Source organism: Tribolium castaneum, chromosome 2, assembly GCF_031307605.1.
Source record: "Tribolium castaneum strain GA2 chromosome 2, icTriCast1.1, whole genome shotgun sequence".
Lineage (NCBI taxonomy): Eukaryota > Metazoa > Arthropoda > Insecta > Coleoptera > Tenebrionidae > Tribolium > Tribolium castaneum.
This window is the reverse complement of record NC_087395.1, coordinates 23,187,650-23,212,363: the sequence shown is the minus strand read 5'-3', so window position 1 is coordinate 23,212,363 and position 24,714 is coordinate 23,187,650. Positions and strand designations below refer to the sequence as shown.

Here is a 24,714-nt window from a genome sequence, read left to right as displayed (position 1 = left end):
GATGATGAGCTTTGGTGCGGCCAGGACGACCGTCCGTCTAGACGGCAGCAGGTCGCCTTGGGTAGACAAAGACCGGAGCGACCTGCCAGCCAGTGGCGTACGTGCCCCCGGAATCAATAACCGCCGAAGAAATTCCGCACCAAGGCCACGACTGATAACAACAAAGAAAAATCATTTTTTTGGCGGACTTCTGCAGGAAATGGTCCAAATTCCGCTGTGCTGGTCGTGATGACCCATGGGGATTTAAATGCCCGGAACGAGCACCGTCAGCAATTACGCATGCTAAGAAGATGACGAATCTATGACACATGTGCTTTGTCATTGTACGGCACTCTGTGAACATGAAGATCCGAGCTGGGGGGCTTATGGTTCATTCTCTATTCAGTGTGCAGTAATAACGCTGCATCTGGAAGCTCCTCAACTTTATCGCTGGTTGGCTTGGGAACTGACAGGCGAGGGAGGATGCTTTTCAGGCAACTGCCACAGCTAAGTACCAGAAGCAGTGGCCGCCTTTCACTCCAGAATATTTCATTCCGGATCATTATTTAGGGAGATAGGATCGGTTGGGAACGGGAAACGTCAAAGACTCAATTAATTTTCTTCTCCAATTTACACTATTTTTACCCGTGGTATACTAACCCGGTTTAAAGTCACTCATAAATATTATAATTTCGGTTAGAACGAGTTCTAATAGCGTTTTTTTCAAAAACTGATCACAATAATCTTGCCGAGGTAGAAAATGTGCGTTGATCCAATGTTTTGATTGCAATTATTCCATCAAACCAATTCGATACAGACTACGGTTCAACGGCGTTCCGCAACGGTGCAAACTAAACCTCTCAACAACGGACACCGATGGCGAATCGTCAAATGTCCGTTGTAGAGAGCTGTCCCCTAATGGGAGGTGGGTAATTACAATGTTTTGTCCGTTGTGAAGAGTGTCCGTTATTCGGGAGGTTTCGCTTATTAGGAGTCGAAGCCTTGGAAGCGCTCAAACGTGAGAATCGATTGAGAAAAACACTGATTAGTGGTCACGTAATTTACGAATGTCATGCAGTTTACATAATTTCGGAAAATATCACTCAAATGACGTCTTTCTCACTCGTTTAAAAATAAAAATTCGCCACGTGTGAGTAACGCATTGAAAGGTAAATGTTTTTCCTGACTGATATGTAGGTAATCGCTATTTTTGCGATATTGCAACAACTATTCACTTTCTGTACACTTGAACTTACGTTGGTGGCTTGTAACCTACATAATAAGTAGGTTTTCCGACTGAGATTTGTGCCTGAAACGGCACAGTGCCAGGCAATTAATACCAAATGTATTTTTACAATAGATACGTATTTACTTAAGTAGCATGTTAAGAAGCCTTATCTGCTTTTTAATGATAATGGATTGATCCTGTTACGTGGGTAAGCGCAACGACCTCTTTCGTAAATTCGACGTTTTATCGAATTTTTTCGATCGTAATGGACAAAAGCGTGTATTCTTGTTTCTTAAAATCGCCATTATAAATATTCATACTTCCTTTTAAATTATGGTAATCACTCGAAATTCGCTGGAAACAGAGCCGGGAGAATAAATATTTCAAAAGCCGAGTTTTGCGTAAATCAGTTTACAAAAAGACCGAACATAAGGAAGCAATCAAAAGAAGGTGCAATTACAAGACGTACATAATTCCTGGGTAAATGAGAAAAGAAGCCAGCACGCAAGTCGGATGAATATGGCAAGAGATGTAATTTCTAAGAGACTTTCAAAAACGACGACCACATTTGGTGTGTACGGCGATTACGTGGAATATACTGGTGATTTCCACTAATTTTTACGTGTCGCAACCACACCCTGGCCGTTTGCGGCAAAAGGCGCAATTCGCTAGTCGCGTCCATTCGCTCGTACTGTCGTGTATTAATATGACTGCTCACGCCTCATCTTCCACCCAACAATGAAGGATTTATGTGATTGTGAACAATACCAATTTCCTCCTCGTCGCCAGACATAGACCCAGCAAGGATGCGTTCACCTTGGTTTCGTGCCGGTTTTCAAACTTCATGTCACGGAGACGCTCGGTGTATAATTTGGAAACCGGCGAGAGGGCGCACTGACCCGTTCGATATAGCATCCCCGGGTATCGAACCCAAGCCCATTGCGCACCCCTGCGACTAGAGAAGATTTTCTAATATAACACGAGCCCTGTCGGATGATAACCGCGAAATTAAATATGGAAAGGCGATAATTCATTAAAAATCAGACGACATTGCTCATTTAACTGGAAACGTGAATTTTTCGGGGATTTTCGAGCACCAGATGACCAGTTTTTAATGCATTCGGCGAACTTATATGCATTTTTCCCGTTAAACTCCCACGTAATAATTCTGCCAGAGCGTATCAGATTTTTTATAATGGAACTCTCTAATTTCCGGATTTATAAATTAAAATTAATTCCAAATCACAATTTCGTTACTTTCAAAAAATAGTCAGTGTATTTCAGAAATGTCGCCTACTGCGGCTACTTTTTATGTAATAACGGTGTAATAACTAATAAAATACGTATTTTATCGATGCATTGTAAAAATGTGAATATGAAATAAGAATTTTGCGAAACAAATGTTAATCTGCAAACAAGGCCACTGGCCTGGTGGTTTTTACAGTGAAATCTCTCTTAACGGACACCTCCTACAAGCGGCCATCTTTCTTAGCAACGTTTTGAACTAATGTATTTTAAATGGTATAGTTTCTCTTTTAAGAGGACTCTCCAATAAGCGGACGCGGATAATGCAATTCGCATCCTTGAAAACAAAATCTCTCCTTTAAGCGGACAGTATGCTATGCGCGCGTGTTATTATGACAAACCGGCAGAAAATTCAGGGGGAATCACATAAAAGTTGTTTTTACACAGTGAAATCTCTCTTAACGGACACCTCCTACAAGCGACCATCTTTCTTAAAACTGTTTTGAACTAATAAAAATAATAATAATAATAATATTAATAATAATAATAATAATAATAATAATGTATTTTAAATGGTATAGTTTCTCTTTTAAGAGGACTTTCCAATAAACGGACGCGGATAATGCAATTCGGATTCTTAAAAACAAAATCTCTCCTTTAAGCGGACAGTTTGCTATGTGCGCGGGTTATTATGACAAATCGGCAGAAAATTCAGGGGGAATCACATAGAAGGGAATACATATTTTGTTTCAATGTTAAACTGATTCAGATTCAAAAAACCTCAGTAGGGGTTAAAGTTATACGTGTTATACAGCGTTACCATGGTAAATAAAACTGAAATAGGGTTTGTTAGAAGAAAAAAAAATATTTTTTAGACCAAAACAATTAAATTAAAATTGTGTTTATTTTCGGTTTTTATTGAACAAAACCGATAGAAACAAACTGGTGTATTAATTATATTCATTCTGCGTCAAAAGTCAACAGAGGCCACCCACTATTGACCTTTTTTCTGAACGAGAAATTGCCACTAAAAATATTCAAACACAGCCAAAGCAAAAATTAACGACCCTCTTTATATTCAGCACAAAACAAAAAAAGAAAAAAATAAATGTGACGAAAGTAGTTGGGTCTTTTGATTTTTGAGTTTTGTGTTGATATTATCACAACTTTATCAATAATGCTTCCAGTTCGAGAAAGAAATAGCACCAATGTGCTCAACCCGATTATTACTAAACGAATAATTACAGAAAAAGCCAATCAACGCCAAACCAAACCGGCGAAAAAGCCCGAATCACCTTTCACTGCATTTTTTCCCACTAATTACCCAATACTTTTATTGTAATTAAAAGCTAATCGAGTCGCTCAACACACCAGTTATATGAATCAAAGTTCGTCCACACTACAGATAATAAATAAACGTCGCCTCTCCCAATATTGATCAAAAGTTGCTCTAAATTAGCAATGCACTTTTATCCGAACGCCGCCGGAATAAAAACGCGCCCACTTTTCGGTGACCTTTCGTTTTCGTCCTGTCAAAGGACACCGTGAGCACGTGCCTCCGCCAGGACTCGGACTTTTCTCAGCGAATAACTTTGAATATGAAATTAGTTTTGCATAGTATCGCGTACGTGTTCCATGACTCGCGGAATAACTCGAGATTATGCTTTTCTGACTCGGATGTGGATATTAAAAGTGTATAATTATATTCTAGACCGGCTCGGAGATGTTTGCGTTCAGCGACCTTAACGTCTTGCTCGACCAATGCCACCAGGTCTTTTTGTTATCCACACACACAACGACGCAAACCTGGAAAGTGCGATCGATATCTGCGATAGTAATAAAAAATTGGGGTTGGTGCAGGGGCGACCAGACTCCGCATAAAGGAGCAAGGGTTGCTACCCCCGAAATTGTGCCCTAATCGCTACTGCGGCGTCTGCAAGCGAGATAAACAATTACTCGCACTTGGATTAAACAAAAACGCGTCCAAAACATCCAGGGGAAATTAAGTCTTCGCTAATACAATCGAATTAGGCTATCTAAACTATTCATTGTTATCGACATGGGTTAACGTTTCTTGGTTGACAGTCGTCGATACGGCTTCGTGTTGGTGTATGATGATGTCATTTTCATTATTTAGAAGGATCAAATGTTTGAACAATAATGTTAAAAACTGTAGCAAGTTAAAAGAGAAAGTCGCCTGAAAAAGTGCTTTTTAACATTTTCCCGACTTCAAACGAATTCCTTTGGTGCGGAAAATCGCCAACTTTACGCTAGTTGTGAACGTAAATTAATCAACAGACTCTAAACCGTTTAAACCAACTATTTGTCGATTTAGTATCAACAACAGCGAAAAGTAAGGCGTGGGAATAGTTTTGGGCTTTTCGATCGACTTTGGGTGTTGGAAATTGTTACAGATCGTGGTTTATGTCAGCAAAAATCGTTCCGCTTTCGCAAAAAACCCGAGAATAGTTGCGTGAGATTGTTTATAGATACCTACATAAAGTTTTTTCTACTGCCGGAAGCTATGCACTAGTTAAATATTTATAGGCAACGGCGACATATGCCATTTCTTGGCTTATCGGCGATACACAACAAGCATTTGGATCTTTCTTGCTTCTCCATAGAGTGTGATGCAGAGTTTAGTGGGATCTATCTAAATGAGGTAAAAACTGTTGTTATATGTTTGTATAGGTCTGGTCTGGGCAATGTAGATATATTTCTAGAGCAACTTGGTCTGTTGCTAGATCATATTCAAAATAAAACTACAGATATTGTTTTGATGGGTGATTTTAACATAGACTTCAAAATGCATAAATCGAATAATAAACTAAAAGAGTTGCTAACTCTAATAATGTCTCATGGTTTAAAAGTTACTATAGATACCATGACAAGAATTAGCTCTTCATCCGAGAGCTGCATTGATAATATTTTAACAAATATAAATGATGGGTTATATGAGTCAGAGGTATTTAATCCTTGCTTATCTGATCACTATGCTCAACACATTACATTATTTAACAAAAATACCCTAAAACCAAGATCTACCACTGTGACAATCCGTAATAAAAGTAACCGCAATATGAGGCTTTTTATTGAAGCGCTAGAAACCGTAAATTTAAATTTTCAATTGAAAGATGTTGAAGAATCAACTAACTTTATAATTAACACATACTCTTATTTGATTGAGAAATTTTTTCCCTATAAAGAGATAGAATGTAAAGATTCCTATGTTCCGCTAAAATGGTTTTCTGATGAGTTGCGTAACCTCAGAAATAACGTCTCAATACTAAAAACTGTAAGTCTCGTGTCTAAAGATCCCATTGATATTAAAGCTTATAAAAGTTTGCATTCACAATATAAAAAAAATATTGCAACGACCAAAAAAAATGCTTATAATCAGTTTCTAAAAAATTCAGTTAATAAATCCAGGGATATATGGAAGCTAATAAATTTTGAAAGAAATTGTAATCCACACAGAATTAATAACGAGATTTCCAGTGATGAGTTTAATAACTTTTTTTGCTCTATAGCAGAAAAAATTGTAAACTCAATACAACCAAATTCATTTCCAAATACTAGTCAATCCTTCAATCGTACTATAAATACACAATCATTTTTTTTAGAACCGGTGTCACAAAAGGAAGTCAGCAATGTTATTAATAAACTAAATAATTCGAAATGCTGTGATATATATGACCTAGATTCCTCAATACTTAAATCTTCCGAGTTTATAGTAACCCCCTTCTTAACGGAGCTTATAAACAAATGTTTTGTTTCAGGAGTTTTTCCCAATAAACTAAAATGTAGCAAAATCATCCCAATTTTTAAAAAAGGTAATAAAATGAACGTTGAAAACTATAGGCCCATTGCAATCATTCCCATTTTAGGCAAAATTATTGAAATCTTAGTGAAAGAAAGATTAATTCGATTTTTTGAAAAATATAATCTACTAAGTAACAGTCAATTCGGTTTCAGAAAAGGCCGTTGCACAATCACTGCTCTTCGAGATATGGTGGAACACGTAGTTGAATGTTTGGATGGGGGACATGCAATAGGTGCAGTTTTGTGCGACCTTAGTAGGGCTTTTGACTGCGTGTCTCACTCTATTCTTTTACAAAAGCTAGAGCATTACGGTATAAGGGGTACGCCATTAAAATTCTTTGAATCTTATCTTCAGAATCGAAAACAAATGGTACTCTCAAACAACAAATACTCCAATATAGGGAAAATTGAACATGGCGTACCCCAAGGATCCGTACTTGGACCGCTATTGTTTATCATTTATATAAATGATTTGTCTGCTCACTTATCACCTATTAAAAATATTTTGTATGCTGATGACGCAACGCTACTCTTTGCTTCAAAAAATCGTAATGAAATCAATCTTCAATTTGAAGATGGATTGCGTAAAGCAGAACAGTGGTTCAACAATAATTGTCTGAAATTGAACAAAGATAAAACTCAAAAAATTATCTTTTCGTTTAACAACAATCATATAAGGGGCGTCCAAGTGAAACTTTTAGGTTTAATAGTTGATGATGGTTTAAAATGGAATTATCATATTGACTATTTGTGCAGAAAGATCTCGAGCCAACTGTTTGTACTTCGACAACTTAAAAAGGTACTCAACTTTAACAATCTAGTTACCACCTATTTTTCACTAATACACAGTGTTCTCAGTTACGGAATCCTTCTTTGGGGAAATTCATGTCACTCAATAAGAGTATTTAAACTTCAGAAAAAAGCAGTGAGAATTTTAGCTGGGATAACACAACGCGAAAGCTGTAGACCTTGGTTTCACAAATTTCAAATAATGTCGTTACCCTCAATGTTTATTTATTCTACTTTAATTGAAACCCATCATTCAAATAATTTTCAAACTCATGGTGAACTGCATGGTTACAATACAAGAGGAGCTCATCTCTTGGTTACGACGAAACACAACCATGTAACAACAGAAAAAAATTGTTTAAATCTAAATATATTTAATAAACTCAAACGCGAGACCAAACTCTTGCAACACAAACAATTTAAGCAAACAGTCAAAAACTATCTTAAAGATAATGTATTTTATTCCATCACTGAATTTCTTACGTCAAATATTACTATATAACTAAGTATTCATTGAAACCAGTAGATATATTTGTTAAAATTTAAATTGTAGGTCACTGTTTTTAACATTTAAATATTGTCTGTATTGTCTTATTATTTACAACTTTGTATGTTGAGCTGTTGACTTGTATACGTATGTTTTTTGTTATACTGACGTGTCTGTAAGTTCTTTTGTAACTGTTTTGACGAATAAATTATTATTATTATTATTATTATTATTGCTACGGTGCCGTTTAACGGAACTCCACTCGATTAATCCGAGTTTTGAGTTTTAAAAAATCGGCAGTAATGTAACAGTATTCGGATTATTACCGGTAAGTTGAACCTTGATGAGGAAAAAAGGAAGAGACTGGAGACTTCCTTGCTGTAACTGTTGCCAGTCTCGTAGCAAAAGGATGCAGAGTATAATTTACTGAAACAGGTGAGTGTCTCACCTGTGCAACGGTTAAAAGTTGCGAGAAATTTTCGTAAGAAAATCACCTGTTGAATCAAAAATGCGCTTCGATTGCGGAAACGGTATAAAGGTCAGTAATTAACCTTGGCCCTAAAAGCCAACAATGGGAATACACGAGGAAAGTATAAAAATAAAAGTAGAACCAACGAGTTAAAACTGTAACCATTGAGGCAATCGTACGTTGTGTCATAAGTCAAAGTGTGCCAGTAGGTCGCCTGCCACATCTTCCTTGCTCGTGTGGAAATTAAAACAGCGATTTTTCTGCATGCGAGTCACTGTGGCTCCAGATCGACAAAAATCGCCCGATTAATTTATGTACCAATTAGCTACTGCTAGCATTTAAAACGAAAGCGGAAAACGTGGTGTTACACGAAACGACCCAAATTCCGTAATGATGCACACATAAAAGCCTCATACACAAAATCACCATCGCTCAACAATCGTCAATAATTGACTTGTTGATACACACGGGAAAAAACCGTTGAATAATGGCGAAAAAGCGTTATTCAAACGAGATGCTACATGTGTAAAAACCCCTCCCCTAATTGTAGCATTATCAGGCAGCATTATGATCATGAACCCCTTCCCTTCCTCATCAAGTAGCATCGATCCAGGACACCCCAACGTTTCAAGTGACGTCACGAAACCGGCGTCGCAAAGCTCCACCGTTTCAAAACTTTGCTCTTTAATTAGACGACAAAGTGATCGGAATTGCGATTTTTCCCAACGATTATTACGAAATTGCCTCTAATTAAAAGGGGAAACTGACCAACGAGATTGGACGACATCTGCAGCGGAATTATTTATACTGCAGACAAAGGCGGAAGCTCAGTGACTACTGAGCATCCACAACGCAGTATCGACTACTGAGCACTGCTGCGGCAGGGTGCCGGCCCCTTCGTGGCTTCACCAAAAAATTACTCAATTTTCTTAAATTACTCAAAATATACTCTTTAATTTTTACATTTTGGCAACGTCTTTTGACAGGAAATCACACAAAAAATGAGGCATCTAGTTCCAAAGTGTACGATGTCTTAGTTTATTAACGAGAAAACCTCCCGACTTTATTTTTTTTTTCAAAATGTAAATATTCCGTTAACATTATCATCTATTTGTAGGTAAATTTAATAGAAAAAAATGTTTTGTCAAAAAAATTAGAATCAAATATCGAACAAATTGAAGGATGTACAGTCGCACAAAGTCAAAACGACCAGCCCCTGCTATGAGGATCTTTATAACCGCAAGCAGTTGCCACTTGTTTGACAAACGTCAAGTTAATTAATTGAAAACGTCCAGTTTTTTAAATAAAAACAATTTCTTAAAGAAAATTATGCATTAATCGGATGAAGTTGACAAATAAAGACAAATTACTATTAATGTATTTTTTTGATTTCATCTGTAACAATAATATTGTCAATGATTTATAAAAATTATAAGTAAATATTTTCTGAAATTTTATGTAATTATTCGAAACTATTTGTTATAAAATTACAATTGTTAGTAAATAGTTCCAATTTATGTAGTAACAAGTCAAACTTTTTTCTTAGGTTGGACGTGGGAACAAATTACATTTGAATAAATTGATGATAGATTTGTCAAAGTAATTATATGGAAATTATAATTTTCAAATATAAAAAAATAAAGATAAACATAAAAAACTGTTGTCTTTCCATGGTTATTAACAATTTACGTTTCCATTTATCTTGACATTTTTCAATGCGAAATAAATTCTGAATTAAATTTTATTTTTGCTTTCTAAAAACTGGCTTCTAATAGTTATTTATTTAATGAGTTTGAGTGTAAATCGGACGCTTTATTTCACGAGTGGATTTTTAAACCACGAGTGAAAACGAGTGGTTTGTCATCCACGAGGCGAAATAAATGAACCGATTTACACAAAAACGAGTTGAATACAACATTTTATTCTTCGAAATAGACTTAGCAAGGCTTAAAATTGCTTTAAATTTGTTAAAAATAATTTGACGTTTCGTACTGAGAAATGCCAAACAGTTGTCAAAACTTCCTTACACAGGAGAAAAACCGTAAATTTTGACAGTGTCGAAGAATAAAGGAATTTATATTGGAACTACGACTAATTTGCAATCCACAGCAGGGACTGGTTTATTGAGGCGTCATTTTCACTTTGTTCGCCTGTACATCAGTTTGATTAGAATTTAGAACTGTTTTACTAGACATTACAACCAAGCAAGAGCTTTTTGAAAAAAAGGAATGGTAAAGTTTATTTTAAACCAACACGTAACGAAAGAAAATATACAAACTCACAATAATATAAACAAAGCAGCAGATAATAAAAAAGGTAGCCAAAACCTTTCCCATCTACTCATGTTTGATATTTAATGCTTTGCTATCACCTGACGTATCAAATTGTTATTTCGTGCTTTAAAACACAATTTATAATTCGAACACTGTCGTTAAGAACATTGCAAGATAGCAGAAACAATAATATCCAGTATTTTATCTGTGAGTTGAAGTTTATTTTTAATTTCAAAATCGCCAGAGTTTGGTGCGATCTAATGGGTAAAACGACACGAACTGAAGTAAAGCAGATTTTATGGAAAAGTTCGCTTTTACAACCACTTGGCAGAAACTAAAGTATTGCATTTAATACCTCGACATTGGAGCTACAAAAAATAGATTTATGTCCCAGTTAAATAAATACAGTCACTACAAACAGGATAAACAAAGTACTTCATTATTTACTGCAAATGCCGTAAACTTTTTACAGCGACATTGTTACAGTTTTTAATCATGATTGCAATTTTTTCGACTTAAACACTTCACTATCAATGATTTACTAAATGCAACCAAACCAGTCCTAATTATTATCAAGTGAAGATAAAAATCCTCGTAACACGAGTAAATACCAGCGAGCCCTATGTACGTGCTGGTACCACGTTTTCACCAATTAAGCTCCCGTCTTACCATTTCTTCGCGTGCTTTGGTCATCTTACGAACCCATTCCCATCAGACAGATGTGGAGCCACCTGCCCTGAAACAACAGCTGGCTGCGCCCGTACGCGCCCTCAGGTTCTTTTTTCTCTTGCTCCAAGCCCACCAGATCACTTTTTACTTTTTACCAACAACAACTGCAGCATGTCCTGCTTGTTACTACCAGGAATTAATTGAATTTATTAACACAGTTTTGCGTTAAAGCAAAAACGGGCTTTTTGAGGGCGTACAAGAGCAGGTGAAATGTCCGATTCTAGCTCCAAGCACTTGCTCTTCTCAGAACCGGCCGCTAGTTCAACTTCTTTGTCCCGAACCTGATCTAAAATCTACCTGGATGGGATTGTGGGTAACTACTAGTCAAATATTTTCTGCAAAACCGACCGTACAAACAGGATTATATGGTCGGCGGCGAGGAAAAAAAGCCCAAGACGAGATGTTATTGGACAGTATCGTCGTCTAATTCAAGGACAGCACGGCCAGTCCACATCATAAAAAGGCCGTTTCAGGATTTTCGAAAAAATTCAACCATATCTTGCGCTTATTATTATTATTCGCACCCAAGGTGTGTGCGCAAATCACTGTGAAATATTAAACTTTGCACCTTCGATTCTATAGAGATTTTTGATCCCACACGAACTCCTTCCGGTGATCAGTTTTCACCCTAGTGAAAATCACAACCGAGTTACTCTCACGCTCAACTTCCATTAATTGCTAATACAGCGAAGAGTATTAATACTCGAATAAGTGTTTATAGTTTAATTGATCGTGTCATTCGGTTTTGATGGGTGGGCGCGATTTCCTCAACGTGTAATTACTTCCAATGGAGGTTTTTACTATATTTGATTAAATCAGCTTACGCTGAATAATGCCATCATCTGTAATTAACTCTGCTAACGCAGGAAAAATAACCACTGGATGGAAATGGAACGACAAAGTGCATAATAACAAGAACGGTTTATTTGCGATTTATTTAAGGAAAAGGATAATCCTTTCATGGGCGGATAAACTTTTAAACAAACGTTTGATGACTGAGATTAATTGATCTGTTAGGCTAATGTGTAAACTAGCCAAAGCGTTGGCTGTTTTAATAGAAAACCCAATTTCAACTAAAATAGCGGCTTTACTTGATAGTTTATAAATTTTCTAAGACATTCTATGGCTAATATTAAAATCATACTTTCATAACTCAAAATAGGGGCATTTCACGTGTAGAGGACAACTCAAAAAAATGCGACAACCAGAAATGTAAATACGTAATGATTTTTTTGTGAGCGATTTATTTAAAAAGTTATTGCCTTCTAAAAATTGACCAAATATTAAGCATAACGTTTTTGTAAACTGTTATTCTAATTAAACAATATATAACAAAATATTTAAAATGATGTTTTATACAAAAAATTCACTGTTCTTTTTAACTCTACAATCAAATTTGAAATTTTTTTCGTATTGGAAACCGAAAGTGAAGTTTCAAATTCGACTTTTAGTAATTTGGACATTTTTTTTAAATATTTTTATTTTAAAAATTGTTTAAAGTAAATAGAGCTAAATAGATATTATAAGCTATTTTTGAAATCAAAATAAATTAAAAAAAAAATGGTCCAAGTTATTAAAATTCGAATTTGAAACTTCACTTCCGGTTTTCTACACGAAAAAAAATTCAAATTGAAAATCTGATTTCAGAATCAAAAAGAACAGAGAATTTCCTGTATAAAGCACAATTTTAGATATTTTGGTATGCATTAGTTTTTTGAATAAAAGCTTCCAAAAACTCTGTGTCTCATATTTCGTCAAATTTTTAGAAGTCAATATCTTCACAAATAAATGTCATACAAAAAATTTATTATGTATTTCTAGGAGAACATTTAGCCCGAATATAACCGAATTTCAAGATGTTATTTTTTTTTCCTTGTCCGCTTCGCGTAAAATGCCCCAATATCTATTTTTTTAGCTAGTTGACAAACTAACCGTCTTAACTTAGAGTGAATTTTTACGCCCGGTATTTCAGTGCTTGGTTAAAATCTTTTTTTACGCCCGGTATTTCAGTGCTTGGTTAAAATCTTAGGTAACTAACCGATGAACCAAGCACTGAAATACGCCAAACCTGGAAATAAATTGGTAACCAGTATATTTTTGGTTTAACTATCAACTGAAATACCGGGAGTTATTAAATAAACTAAGGTTATGAATTTTTTTTAAACACCTCCGAATAACGGACACCTCTGTACAACGGACATTTTTGTGGAAACGTAACAAAACCTATAAATTTCCCACCTCCCATTAGTGGACACCTCGCCACAACGGACAATTTAAGATTCCCTATCGGTGTCCGTTGTGGAGAGCTTTTACTATAATTGAAACAATGGATGTTTTATCTTGTTTATAAACCAACCTTCTGACAACTTGGACAATTATTAAAATGCTAATTGAAATTCCATTCTATCTTTCAAGTAAATTAGCCAAGAATTTGGCTAGTTTGTTTAGCCAAGTTAACAAATTAGCCACAAATTTTTCGACATTTTCCACGTTACGTAAATCTGAGTCATCTCGCCGTGCTCTCATCCTGTTTCAGAATCGATAATTGCTCGGTAATTCCCTTAGAGAGGGAACGACTTTACCTACTTTGGAATTAAAAACTTGAACTCGGAGGCCTAAAGGCAGCTTAAGCAAAATTTATAATTCATGACATTTACAGTCGACTGCTTTATAACTCTGATCAGTGGAGTCATTTTCTAAGCTACCATGCAACAAAGGCCTCCAGATCACTTTATTGAGGGTATTACGATAAAGGAAAATTTATGACTACTTACTCAACTCCAACTGACTAGAGGTTTTGGTCAGTTTATTAATCTTTCAAAAGCATGAATAACGATAATTGCGCTTGGCAAAAGTGTACACCAAATACCATCCAGTCAAATAAATTTTGAAAATATGACGAGTTTGCACCGGAAAAACATCAACCTTTTAGACTGTAATAAAATGAAAAACGTACGGCCTTAGGAAAGCTGGAACAATGGGCAAGCGGTTGACAAACACTGCTCAAGGTTTGTACGCAATTACTGGATAGTGGCCCAAATTTAATTGCCGAATTTGAACCGTGACTAATTCGATTCCTGTTCTTGTGGCGATTTTCTCGATCATCGAAAAAAGCCCGACTTTCTATTTAAAACAGGCGCTCATCTCCTTATCTGGGTCGTAAACCCAGCGGCCGCTTGACAATTACCAAAATTTGAGGTATTGTTTAAAGCCTCGGCCATCGACCCACGCAGAGACAACGTGGTTTTATTTTGGTCCGTCTTTGTTCGTATAACCAAATATTTATAGTTCTGCACGAAGATAAAGGCTGTCCTTTATCAAGCGCACGCTAAGGTAAAGTTTTGATTCACGGACACGCTCCGACCGATTGAAAGCCGAGCTATTCCAAGAGTTAAAAATTTGGATACGCGGCGCCGCTGCTTAAAATGCAAACACGGAGCTAATGACCCTATCCGCCGGTCATGACGATTTACAACGCTAATCGCTTGATTTTCCGCGAGTTTACCAAAATTTTTGATTAAAAAAACAATGAGGTGGACTACTTAGGAAACAATGAGCATTTGGGTCGCGCTGTATGCGCTCGTTACGAAGAAATTTGCAATTCCCCTTCTAACACGTGGATTTGGAAAAGTGGTGGCCACAGGGACAAGGTGAGGATTTTACCAAACGCGTCAGCGTTCACCTCGCGTTATTATGGAGTCTATATTTACATTTCTCGTTTGAAATAACAGTTTCGTCGCTAAAACGTCGGTTTACAAAAAATGGTACATGGCACCCGACGTGTGAATCGATTAGCCTTGTAGTTCCACTAAAAATAATTGGATAAACACCAACTTTCAGGAATTTAACTTGATTATAATTTATCAGTGTGTTGTGGAAAACGAGCAGTGATCATAAACACACCGTATTTTTGAATCATAATCGGTACAGACAGGTGATGGAGTTATTGCATACAATTTTGTTTACGTCAAAAATGCTTTGAAAGATAAGCACATCGGTGTATGCACGTGGATTAATTACAGGTAATTCGGAACCGAAATAGCCAGACGCCCACTGGAGAGGTTTTTCGAACCATTGTGACCTCATTAATCAATTTTATAGTTTCGATAAAACTATAGACCAGAGATTAAGACGTAAATTGTGATTATCATTCATAAAATTTATCGCACGCTCACACTGATTATCTTGAATGGCTGCAGATAATTGAATTAATTTATTCAAAGAGCTTCGGCGACAGTATGCATTGCGACATTCGCAAGGTTGGAGAAAAAATATATTTTTAATTATTGCAGTGTGGAAATAGCTTTTGTTTTACGTTATTTTTATCTGTTACGTCTAAAATTACCCACAGAGTGGGATGGACTCGTGTAGCATGTAATCAAAATAATTTGGCAACTTTGTCGTGACTTTTGCAAATCGGCGCTTTCATTGTTGCAGCGAGAGTGAAAAATACTTCTGCGAAAAACATATTTTTTTCATTTCAAAACGAAACAACCATTCCAGGAATAATGCAATCGAAATTTTCAAAATAATTTTAGTACGTAAGGTTTCTTTCAAAATACATCATTCGGTTTATGTTTAATTATTTTGCGACAAAAGAGTTTTTTGTGCAGTGTTCAGTCATTCAAAATGAATTAGCTTCAAAGAAATGAGTGGGTACGATTTTCGAAAAAAATATATAAAGGAACTGAAAAACTGCTTTGTTTTCAAAATTAGCTCAATCTGGTGGTCATTCAATATCATGAATTTAATCACCAGCAGTCAAAATTTTCGCTTTTGAGTTTCAATTTCGTTAAAAATTCCAAAATATTTAAACATAAACTGGGAAGACTATTTTTTTAATCTTCTTACGTTAATTTAAGTGTAAATTTGTTTATCGATAATTTGACGTTTTTTTTGTGCTATTTTTATGCTAGTTTTGGTTATTTTCAAGTTTCTGATGTCTTTTTACTTTAATATTATCTAATAATTTTAGAAATTTCTAATTTTTCGAACTCAAACTTTAGTCATTTTGATACTTTCTGGTCAATATGCCGAATGAAATTCGGTCAAGTTCCGAAAATCTTAGTAATGAGTAATAATGAGCTCGGAATGCAACTTTAATTATTTAATATAAAAAAAGGCACTGGTTTAAAGGCATTATTTTTGAATTAGAAGTCATTTTTAGAGCAAAATCTTTTACCAAAAAAATTGCCGTTTAAAAAAATGTTTTAATAACTAACTCTAAAAATACCAAAATAGAATTTCGAAAAAAATTATTCTCGAAATTTTTCTTTCAATTACTTGATCATGTATTAATTAGTTTGTTTTCATAAAGGAATGCTTTTGTAAAACATTTGATAAGTAAATTTTGTTTTGAACAGTGTTGAAGCTTTTTTTTTCTAAAGTTTTGAGTATAATTTTAGGCATATTTTCAATTTTTGAGCATATTTAGCGTAAATTTCAAACTTATTTTAGCACTTATTTCCCACATTTTTGTGCTAAAAGTCCGAACTCTAATACGAAAGAAAATGATTTGAAGATTGCCTTTCAAAAATTTTGTTTTTAAACTTGTGGCACGAAAAATATTTGTTGACGGCAAATATTAAGATAGAATTAAATTAAAAAAAAACTCCAAAACATTATTTAAATAACATCTCGTTTTCACCTAAAATAAATTCTGCTTATAAGACACAATAAGTAAATATTTTTTACAGCAATGAATTCCTGCTCGTAAATTTTTTTTGGAAAAACGAAGACTAGATTTTCAAAATTTAGTTTTTAAGTTTGTCAAGTTGATAATACATTGTTGAACTTCTAGACCTGGCCGTACTTTTTTTATCAGAAAATACATTTAAAACACGTTAAAAATTTTGATAATTTGCAGCAACCAACAAAATTCACTGGAATGCCTTAGCATTTAAAACTTATGTTTTAATTGTGATTCGGTGTGTAAAAGAACACTTTGTATCATTTTTACTTCATGAAATGGAAATTAACATCGAAGTTAATTTTTCTTGTTCAAATACTGAAAAAATTCACAGGCATGGAAAAAAAGTATTTAATATCAAAAGCTGAGCTCTTTGCGATTATTAGTTTTTGAGATATAGTGAAAATATATACTTTAGGCTAATTTGCACTAAAATTTAAACAAAAATCCTTTAATAATTTCTTCTCAAATTGTCAAACTATCATTATCAATATTATCACTCTTGTACCTTTTTTGAACAAACTTAAACTTTTAATAAACCTGACTCTTGAGATAAAGTGGAATAACTGTTTATTGTTGTTAAAAACTTTAGCGTTATTTGGGAATTCTGAAGAAACGCAATTCTGAACAGTTTAAAAAATAAATTTCGCTAAATTTTTTCGTAAATAAAGCTGTACATTTGTCAAAACGAATTTAAGTGGCTAAGCATCAGAGCTACTTTCGTAACACTCACTGCTTTTTAAAAGGATAAAATTTACTGCATTTGTGCAAAAGCTCATTAACAGTAGTTAATTAAATAAAAAATAATTAGGTTTATGTGTGCATTATAAACTGAAAGCCGTTGTAAAATTTCACACTTTTTACGCTTTTAACCTTTTACTATCCCCATTACAATAATATTTTGCGAATAATTCGAAACGTGTGACTTTTGTTCACCTTGAGGCCCAATGCCTCAGTCACGTGTCCGAAAACCGTCTTGTAGCAATACGGATTTTTCGTCGTAATTAATGCAATTTGTGCGTCGGCCCCTCCCCAGTGGGGTGTCTGAGCGCGTTCTCATGGCAATTCGTTAAAAATCTCTTTGAGGGCTGGCGTCTCGCTCGCCCCTCGCATCCACCGCCCTCAGGCGGCTCCCCAAGCGTGCAACAAAGAGCTTTGGACTCACCAAACGACTCCGAAAGCTCCGTATCCGATCGGTCGGTCCGGCTGGACCTGCTCCTGGGTGTGCGCCGGGGCCGCTGCATGCTGGGGGTGGTAGTAGGGCTGCGCCGCGTGCAGGCCCCCTTGCTGCCCCCCGGCGGTGGGGCCGGCGGTACCCTGCATCAGACTCATGGACACGGACATGGACACCCTTGAGTGGCGGCTGGGGCCCACCACAGCCATCAAATACTGCACCAGTTCGACGCTGTTTTTTCCCTCCCGTGATAGTCACCACCACCGCACCAGGACTCGGCTCGGTCGACGGGTTTTTTAACAAAGCCTTTTGACTACTCGTTATCCTTGCGGTCGGCTTATGCGAAAACGGCGACTTTCCTTTCCTACACTAGGACACTAGTTTGTTTCATTACGAGTCACTGGACGAATTACGAGTGAACTTGGTGGTAAAATGCTAATTTCGAGTCCTTGTAAAGAGAACTTGTAATTAAATTTAATTTCACCGTCATGTTAACGCACTGCTCCACACTTTAATTTTGCCCTTTTTCTTCAACGGAAACGAACGCGCAACGGAAAGCTACTTTCGAGGATTTGGTGCAAAACAAGGGGGAAATAAAAATAAGGAAATAAGTTGTAAATTTGTGACACACAATGCACAACTTTCACAACCGTTCGATGCGAACTGAAATTCTACTAAACATGGCTGCAGGAGTTCCAAACATTTGCGACCCCACCATTTCTGATACTCTCTGCGCAGGACCGGACTCGGGGAACAGCTGACTACAGCTGGACTACGGTCATGTCAAGTTACAAATGCTGCATACAGCTGGGTTACCACCAATTACATCTTACATACACTTTTTTTTCACTAAATTACAAGCCCCAGGCTTGACTAAAACACACCACAAGCACTAAAGTTATCTCAAACGGAATTTGTCAATAGTATAGATTATGGAAAAAAGGTCACATTGACAGTATTTTTTCATAAAGCGCAAAGTGCAGAAATATTATCCTGCAACACACAACGAAATGTCAATACCATTATCTATTTATAACACCCTTTACAGTGCAAAAGGTCAGAAGAAATTCCTGTTACATGTACAATAAATTAGGAACTCAAGTATTAAAAACGCTTGCTTTGTGGGCTTTTATGACAACTTATGTAGTGCCCATGCGAAGTTATTCATTTTTACGTGTTTATAAATAAAATACTCATTTACAAAACTATTTGTTAGAGGAGACAAATGACGAGGCTTACGAACTATAAAGCAAAGTATTTTGGGTTGCATTTTGTCTTTAGAAGGCTCGCCATCTTACGTGAATCATCTGGTATGTTAATGGGACAGGCGCAGTGTAGGACTGTTTCTACTCAGTTTATTGAAGTTGCAACTTTCTCAAAAGATTTGCAATTACATTTGAATGTATTCTACTGTTTTTAAGGCTTTAAAAAATGAGATTTTTTTATTAATTCAACAAATTTCTGACTTCTTTGAAAAAGACACATTGAACGATACAAAATAATTCATTTTTAAAAGAGCAGTATTTTGTAGACACATTTTTTAATGGGGACAATTGGAGGAAAGCTAAATTTAGTCTTTCTATTTCCATTGATAAATCTTTAAAAAGCCAACAAAGCGGTCAATTTGGCCTATAATTTAAAAAGTAAAGTACCATATTTTTGCATAATTTAATCTTTATAATTTTATTATTTAAACAACTCATTCATTATTTTGCAATTTACATTTTGACCACAATTTATTCAAATGGTTGGAAAGAAACTGCTTCATTTTTAATTGGATCTACATGTTAAAATTAAAATAATGACTTCTGTTTTCATAAGCATTGTGGCATTTTTTGCCCTTTTTGCTTCTTTGCCCACATTTTGTTGGATTATCAAATAATTTAACAATTTTCTTGTAGAAAGTAGTTTGTACCAAGTATCAAGTGATACACCAGATTCTTCCTACATGGTAAATCCCATTTGAAAAAATCTTGAAATAATAATGATTTATTCATTCATGTTAATCAGTTTAATAACAAGAACAACAAAATTTTAAAGAAAAACGTATCCTTATTCCATTTAAATAAAAAACTACGGTTTTTTTTGAAAAATTAATTAATTAATTTTTACAAATCATGCATTTTAAACGTTTCTCCTTTTTAGCAAATGCTAATTACTATATGATTTAAAAATTAACACTAACTTCCAAAAATTTAATAATACACGGAATAGTAGCTTATCTGATACACAGCTAAAAACAGAAAAACTCAATAATGCAGCTCATTAGAACCAACTATTGAATTGTAATACAATTCCTGACTCCAGTCGTAGTGACTTTCAGTTAAATAACATCTACAACTCTAATTAGACATAATTATTTTCTTATAACATAAAGTATACATTCATTTACTGGTTTACCGTGATCATTTTCAAGAAAAATAAAATAAATCTACCTACTTAACGTATTATTGTCAACAAAGTGTGAGAGGCAAGTTATTAGACTCAGTTGGCGAGTAATAAAGCTCTGCTCATTACAACTAACCATCTTCACTGTCATTATTGTTCGAAATGAATCGATTTTTGCATTAAAACAAAAACAGTATTTCTGCTCATCCTCAATCATACAGGTGTAATTCAAAATTAATTAACACAGCAATGAGGTTTACGTAACGTTCGTTCCCAATAAATAAAAATCACAAAAATAGTGCTTTAATTAGAAAATAAGCTATTGATTTGCGTTACGTAACGCAACCACGTCAAAAATGTTATGAAATTAGTGACTGCTTTTAGCAAAAATAGACAAAGCAACTCCCATTATACTATTTTTTACTAATTTACATGGAAAAAAACACACAAGGTAACAGTAAAATTCACTCCACGTAACACAATTAGCAAGCTGAGACTTTTACTCAATAAAATTGAATATTTATTATTATTACACTGTGCAGGACACAACATCAAATTTCAGCAATTAATAGCTTGTCGAACAAGGCGAAGCGTGTAAAACGCTAATTTGTGTAACTGCCACATTAGCATTTAAAAACTTGTGCAAATCAACAATTGTTTATCGGTTCTTCGAGTGGGCGTATAATTAAACCGTTAATTGGTGAATAGTTACAAATTGTTGGAAGCCACCTAATAATTTTTGTGAGACAATCATTCTGGTCAATTAGGGCGTTTGCAGTAAATAATTTCTCTCCGATTAGCCCGAGTTATTTTTTCCAGGAAGGGTTGGATTCCTTACCTGTATCTACAATCGTTTAAATGCACCTCAAGCCAACAGGCGATGATATAATACCGAGAAGCAGGACATTTAAATTATGCCTTGTCTTATTATTCCATCCCGAGCTTTGATTTATTTTTATACTTCCACATTCTTAATGACATGACGCGATAAATCGTGTGAAAATTGTCAATTTTCCCATCGCGAGCGGAAAAAGCGGTGAATTTCTCTGTGTTGTTCACAGCGAGGCAGAGACTTGGCCTTGCTGGATTTTTACCACAGACCCACGGACACGTTAAAGCGAACCGGAGTTTTGAAACGGTAACTGCACAGTTGCATTAATAGGTATTGTGAGCGTCTGCTGCGGAAAAATGGGCCTGTTTTAGTGCAAAAACTATGTGATTGTTTCACCTTTCCGAGCCACAGTACAAATTTAAGTTCCTAAGGTAAGTGGCTGCACACATGACCGAAAAGGCCGAACCAAGTTTTCGATTGTTGCAATTCAAGCGTGAAAACGCTTGTTGATGGAACAATTAAAGCGAAAATTTCGTCTAGTGCCTTGGTACTACGTTGTACTTTTTCCCAAACCCGTTTTGGTAACGAAATTACGACCACAGGACGTAGGCAACTCACTTTACACTTTTCTTGCAGTACGATGGGTAAATGGATCTTCGCAATGACCAGTATTATCATTTTTAAAGTAGGGCTAAGTCTGGACTCGGCAAAGTCCTGCCGGAAACGGACGAGTCCTTTAGGGGGCGAGGAGCTGATTTGTTCCAACGCTTCGACCTCACTTTTGAGAAACAACGACTTTATTTTGAGCAAAACGCATTGGTTCACTTGCGAGAACTGTACCTTGAACACGCTAGACGGTACCACGTTCAATTTCACCAAAAACAGTATTAATTATTTGTACCTAATTTCGTCCCAAATTGTTACAATAAAAGGGCACGCCTTTGTCAAAATGAAATTTTTGAAAATTGTCAATTTGCGGAACAATTCAATCAGCGACTTGGACCCTGAAAGCTTCACGAACTTGACCCGCGTGACACAAGTCGATTTGAGTCACAACAGTCTCAGGATTTTAACAAATAACTTATTCAGCGAGTTGGCAAATTTGGATTTGTTGAATCTGAACCACAACACGGTTTTCTACATCCAGCCGGACGCTTTCAAGGGTTTGTCGAATTTGCGGCACTTGTACCTCAGCCATAACCGCCTTGAGCGGCTGGAAGGCTACGTTTTCAAGTATTTGCCAAATCTCCTGTTGCTCTATTTGGAGCACAATCGCATTATTTCGATCGATTCGTTCGCGTTTGCAAATTTGAGCAATTTAAACGCGCTCTATTTGAACAACAACAGCATCAACTTCCTGACGCAGTACAACTTCAAGCCTTTAAATAGCCTGGTGGACTTGCAGTTGAGGCGCAACAACCTTGTGGAGGTCCAAACTAGCGCGTTTAACGGCCTGACTAATCTCAAGCATTTGTATCTCGGGAACAATCGGCTGAGAACCGTAAAGCGTTACGGTTTCGTTGGCCTGGACAATCTCCAAAATCTGGACCTGATCGGCAACGATCTCAAGCATTTCGATTTGAGCCACGTCGAGAGTTTGAGAAAACTGAACATGCTGTGGCTGGAGCAGAACCGACTGACGAATTTGAGCATCGACGTTAAACTGGAGCCTTTAAATTCCTTGTATAGTTTGGGAATAAACGACAATAATCTGACCGTTTTGAACTACAAGTTGCTGTATAACAAGATGCCGAACATTCGGGACATTTTTATTTATAATAATAGCTGGAACTGCGAGCTGCTGATTAGCATGCAGCAGTTTTTTCAAGAGCTGAATGTCAGCTTGTGCATGAGCTTTGATTGCAATCCGGAGAAAAATAAACACGTTCTTGAAGCGTCTTCGTGTGATGTGCGACTCAAGGAGGAGGAGAGTGATGAGGATTTCGATGCCGATTTTGTGGCGGAGGCGGGGACTTGTTGTAGGTTTAGTGTGATTTTAGTTTTAGTTAATTTACAAATGTTAGTGTTTGTGTGAATTGCACTGTTAGGTTTTAACTACCAGCTACCTCATGTTGTCAAAGCTTTATTTGTAAATAAAATATTTACGACACGTTTTTTGTTTTATTTTTACGGCCAGTTTTGTCACGGTTCACGGGACAGGAAACAGAAGGAAATAAGAAACATTTATTCTTTGAATCACGCTTAATATGCAATATGAAAATTTGAAATTTTCACACACCCACCTTTCAAAGGTCGATTACGGCAAGACTATTTGAAAAAGTACAACTATTTTAATGTAGTCTTATGTAAAATAGTTGAAGAAATCGATTGTCGTCGAGAAAAGTGCTAAATTCCCAATAGTTTTTTAATTACGATTTTTTCAATTTTTGCTTTAGTTTGCAATTTTTTCGCAAACATTCGGAAAACATGATTTTTTTTTGAGAAAAATAGACTATTAAGAAAGCTTTTCAACAATAATAAACCCTATAGGGTTACTTATGTAAAATAGCTTTTGAGTTATTGTTTGATGAATACCGAAAATATGTTCAAAACAAGGAAAGTCATAAATTTATTTATTTACCTATTTCGGAATTTTTCGTTTTTTTTTTAATTGTTAAAATTGATATGTTCTAAATTTTTCTATTAAAGAAAATTAAAAAAAAATTGTAAAGTTTTCTTTTCATTTTTATATTTTTTTTCATTTCATTTATTATTTTTTTATTTAATTTTTTAAGTTTTGTGTATAATTTATCGTTATTAAATACTAGTCAAGATTTCTACTATAAAAACTCAAACAAGATTTTAAGCCTCGATATTTATTTTTCAGAATTTAAATTTTTAAGGATTCTATTATTAGGTATAATGTCTAGATCTAGACCATTTACTCTGAAAATATATGCTGATTTATTTTTTTAATGTGTTCTTTCTTTAGATTTTAAGTTTCTCTTTTTAGATTATTAATTTTTAAGACAATAGTTCACTAAATTTTTAAAACAGATTTTAAAACACTATACTGAGACGTCAAGATAACTGTTTTAAGAACTCAGTTTTTTTGAGATCTAATTTTTTTCTTAAGATTTAATTTTTTTAACCTAATGTTTGATGTCAAAGACAACTAGGTACACTTTTAGCGACGTTCTTACATAATTTTAATTTTTTGTTTCAAGATTTTTTTAAACTAGTAGTCTTTCGTGATTTATTATTAATTTTTAAGACAACAATTCACTACATTTTTTAAATAGATCTTAAAAAACTATACTGAGACGTCAAGATAGCTGTTTTAAGAACTCAAATTTTTTGAGATATAATTTTTTTCTTAAAATTGAATTTTTTTAGCTATTGTTTGATGTCAAAGACAACTAGCTTACATAATTTTAATTTTTTGTTTCAAGATTTTTTTAAACTAGTAGTCTTTTGTGATTTATTATTAATTTTAATGCAACAGTTCATTAATTTTTTTAAACAGATCTTAAAAAACTATACTGAGACGTCAAGATATCTGTTTTAAGAACTCAGATTTTTTGAGATCTAATTTTTTTCTTAAGATTTTATTTTTTTTACCTAATGTTTGATGTCAAAGACAACTAGATACACTTTTTAGCGACGTTCT

General features: G+C 35.1%; 2 protein-coding genes across 9 annotated transcripts in view; one reads left to right on the top strand and one right to left on the bottom strand.

Annotated features, from left to right (window-relative positions):
• The window catches only part of nmo (nemo), a 34,685-nt gene extending 15,914 nt beyond the window's left edge, over positions 1–18,771 (bottom strand). For 4 of the 8 annotated variants that reach the window (XR_010333237.1, XR_511652.3, XR_010333238.1 and 1 more), the window contains exon 1: positions 17,876–18,745. Coding sequence is in view for 5 of the 8 variants with exons in the window: in XM_008199987.3 (XP_008198209.1) it covers positions 17,876–18,093 (218 nt within the window). In the remaining 3 variants the exon portion in view is untranslated. Of the gene's footprint in view, positions 1–17,875 lie in introns of all 8 variants that reach the window. The other 4 variants (XM_008199985.3, XM_064355197.1, XM_965960.5 and 1 more) reach the window with 4 other exon arrangements.
• Positions 18,772–20,132: 1,361 nt separating this feature from the next.
• Positions 20,133–23,214, top strand: LOC103314309 (insulin-like growth factor-binding protein complex acid labile subunit). Its single transcript, XM_008199983.3, has 2 exons — positions 20,133–21,535; positions 21,741–23,214. Exon 2 carries the CDS (start codon positions 21,745–21,747, stop codon positions 23,137–23,139), a length of 1,395 nt encoding a protein of 464 aa, XP_008198205.1. The 5' UTR covers positions 20,133–21,535; positions 21,741–21,744; the 3' UTR covers positions 23,140–23,214.
• The last annotated feature ends 1,500 nt before the right edge of the window (positions 23,215–24,714 follow it).

What these genes read in the sequence shown, in the direction of transcription:
- LOC103314309 (XM_008199983.3), top strand. Translation starts at nt 21,745, where the DNA reads ATGGGTAAATGGATCTTCGCAATGACCAGTATTATCATTTTTAAAGTA.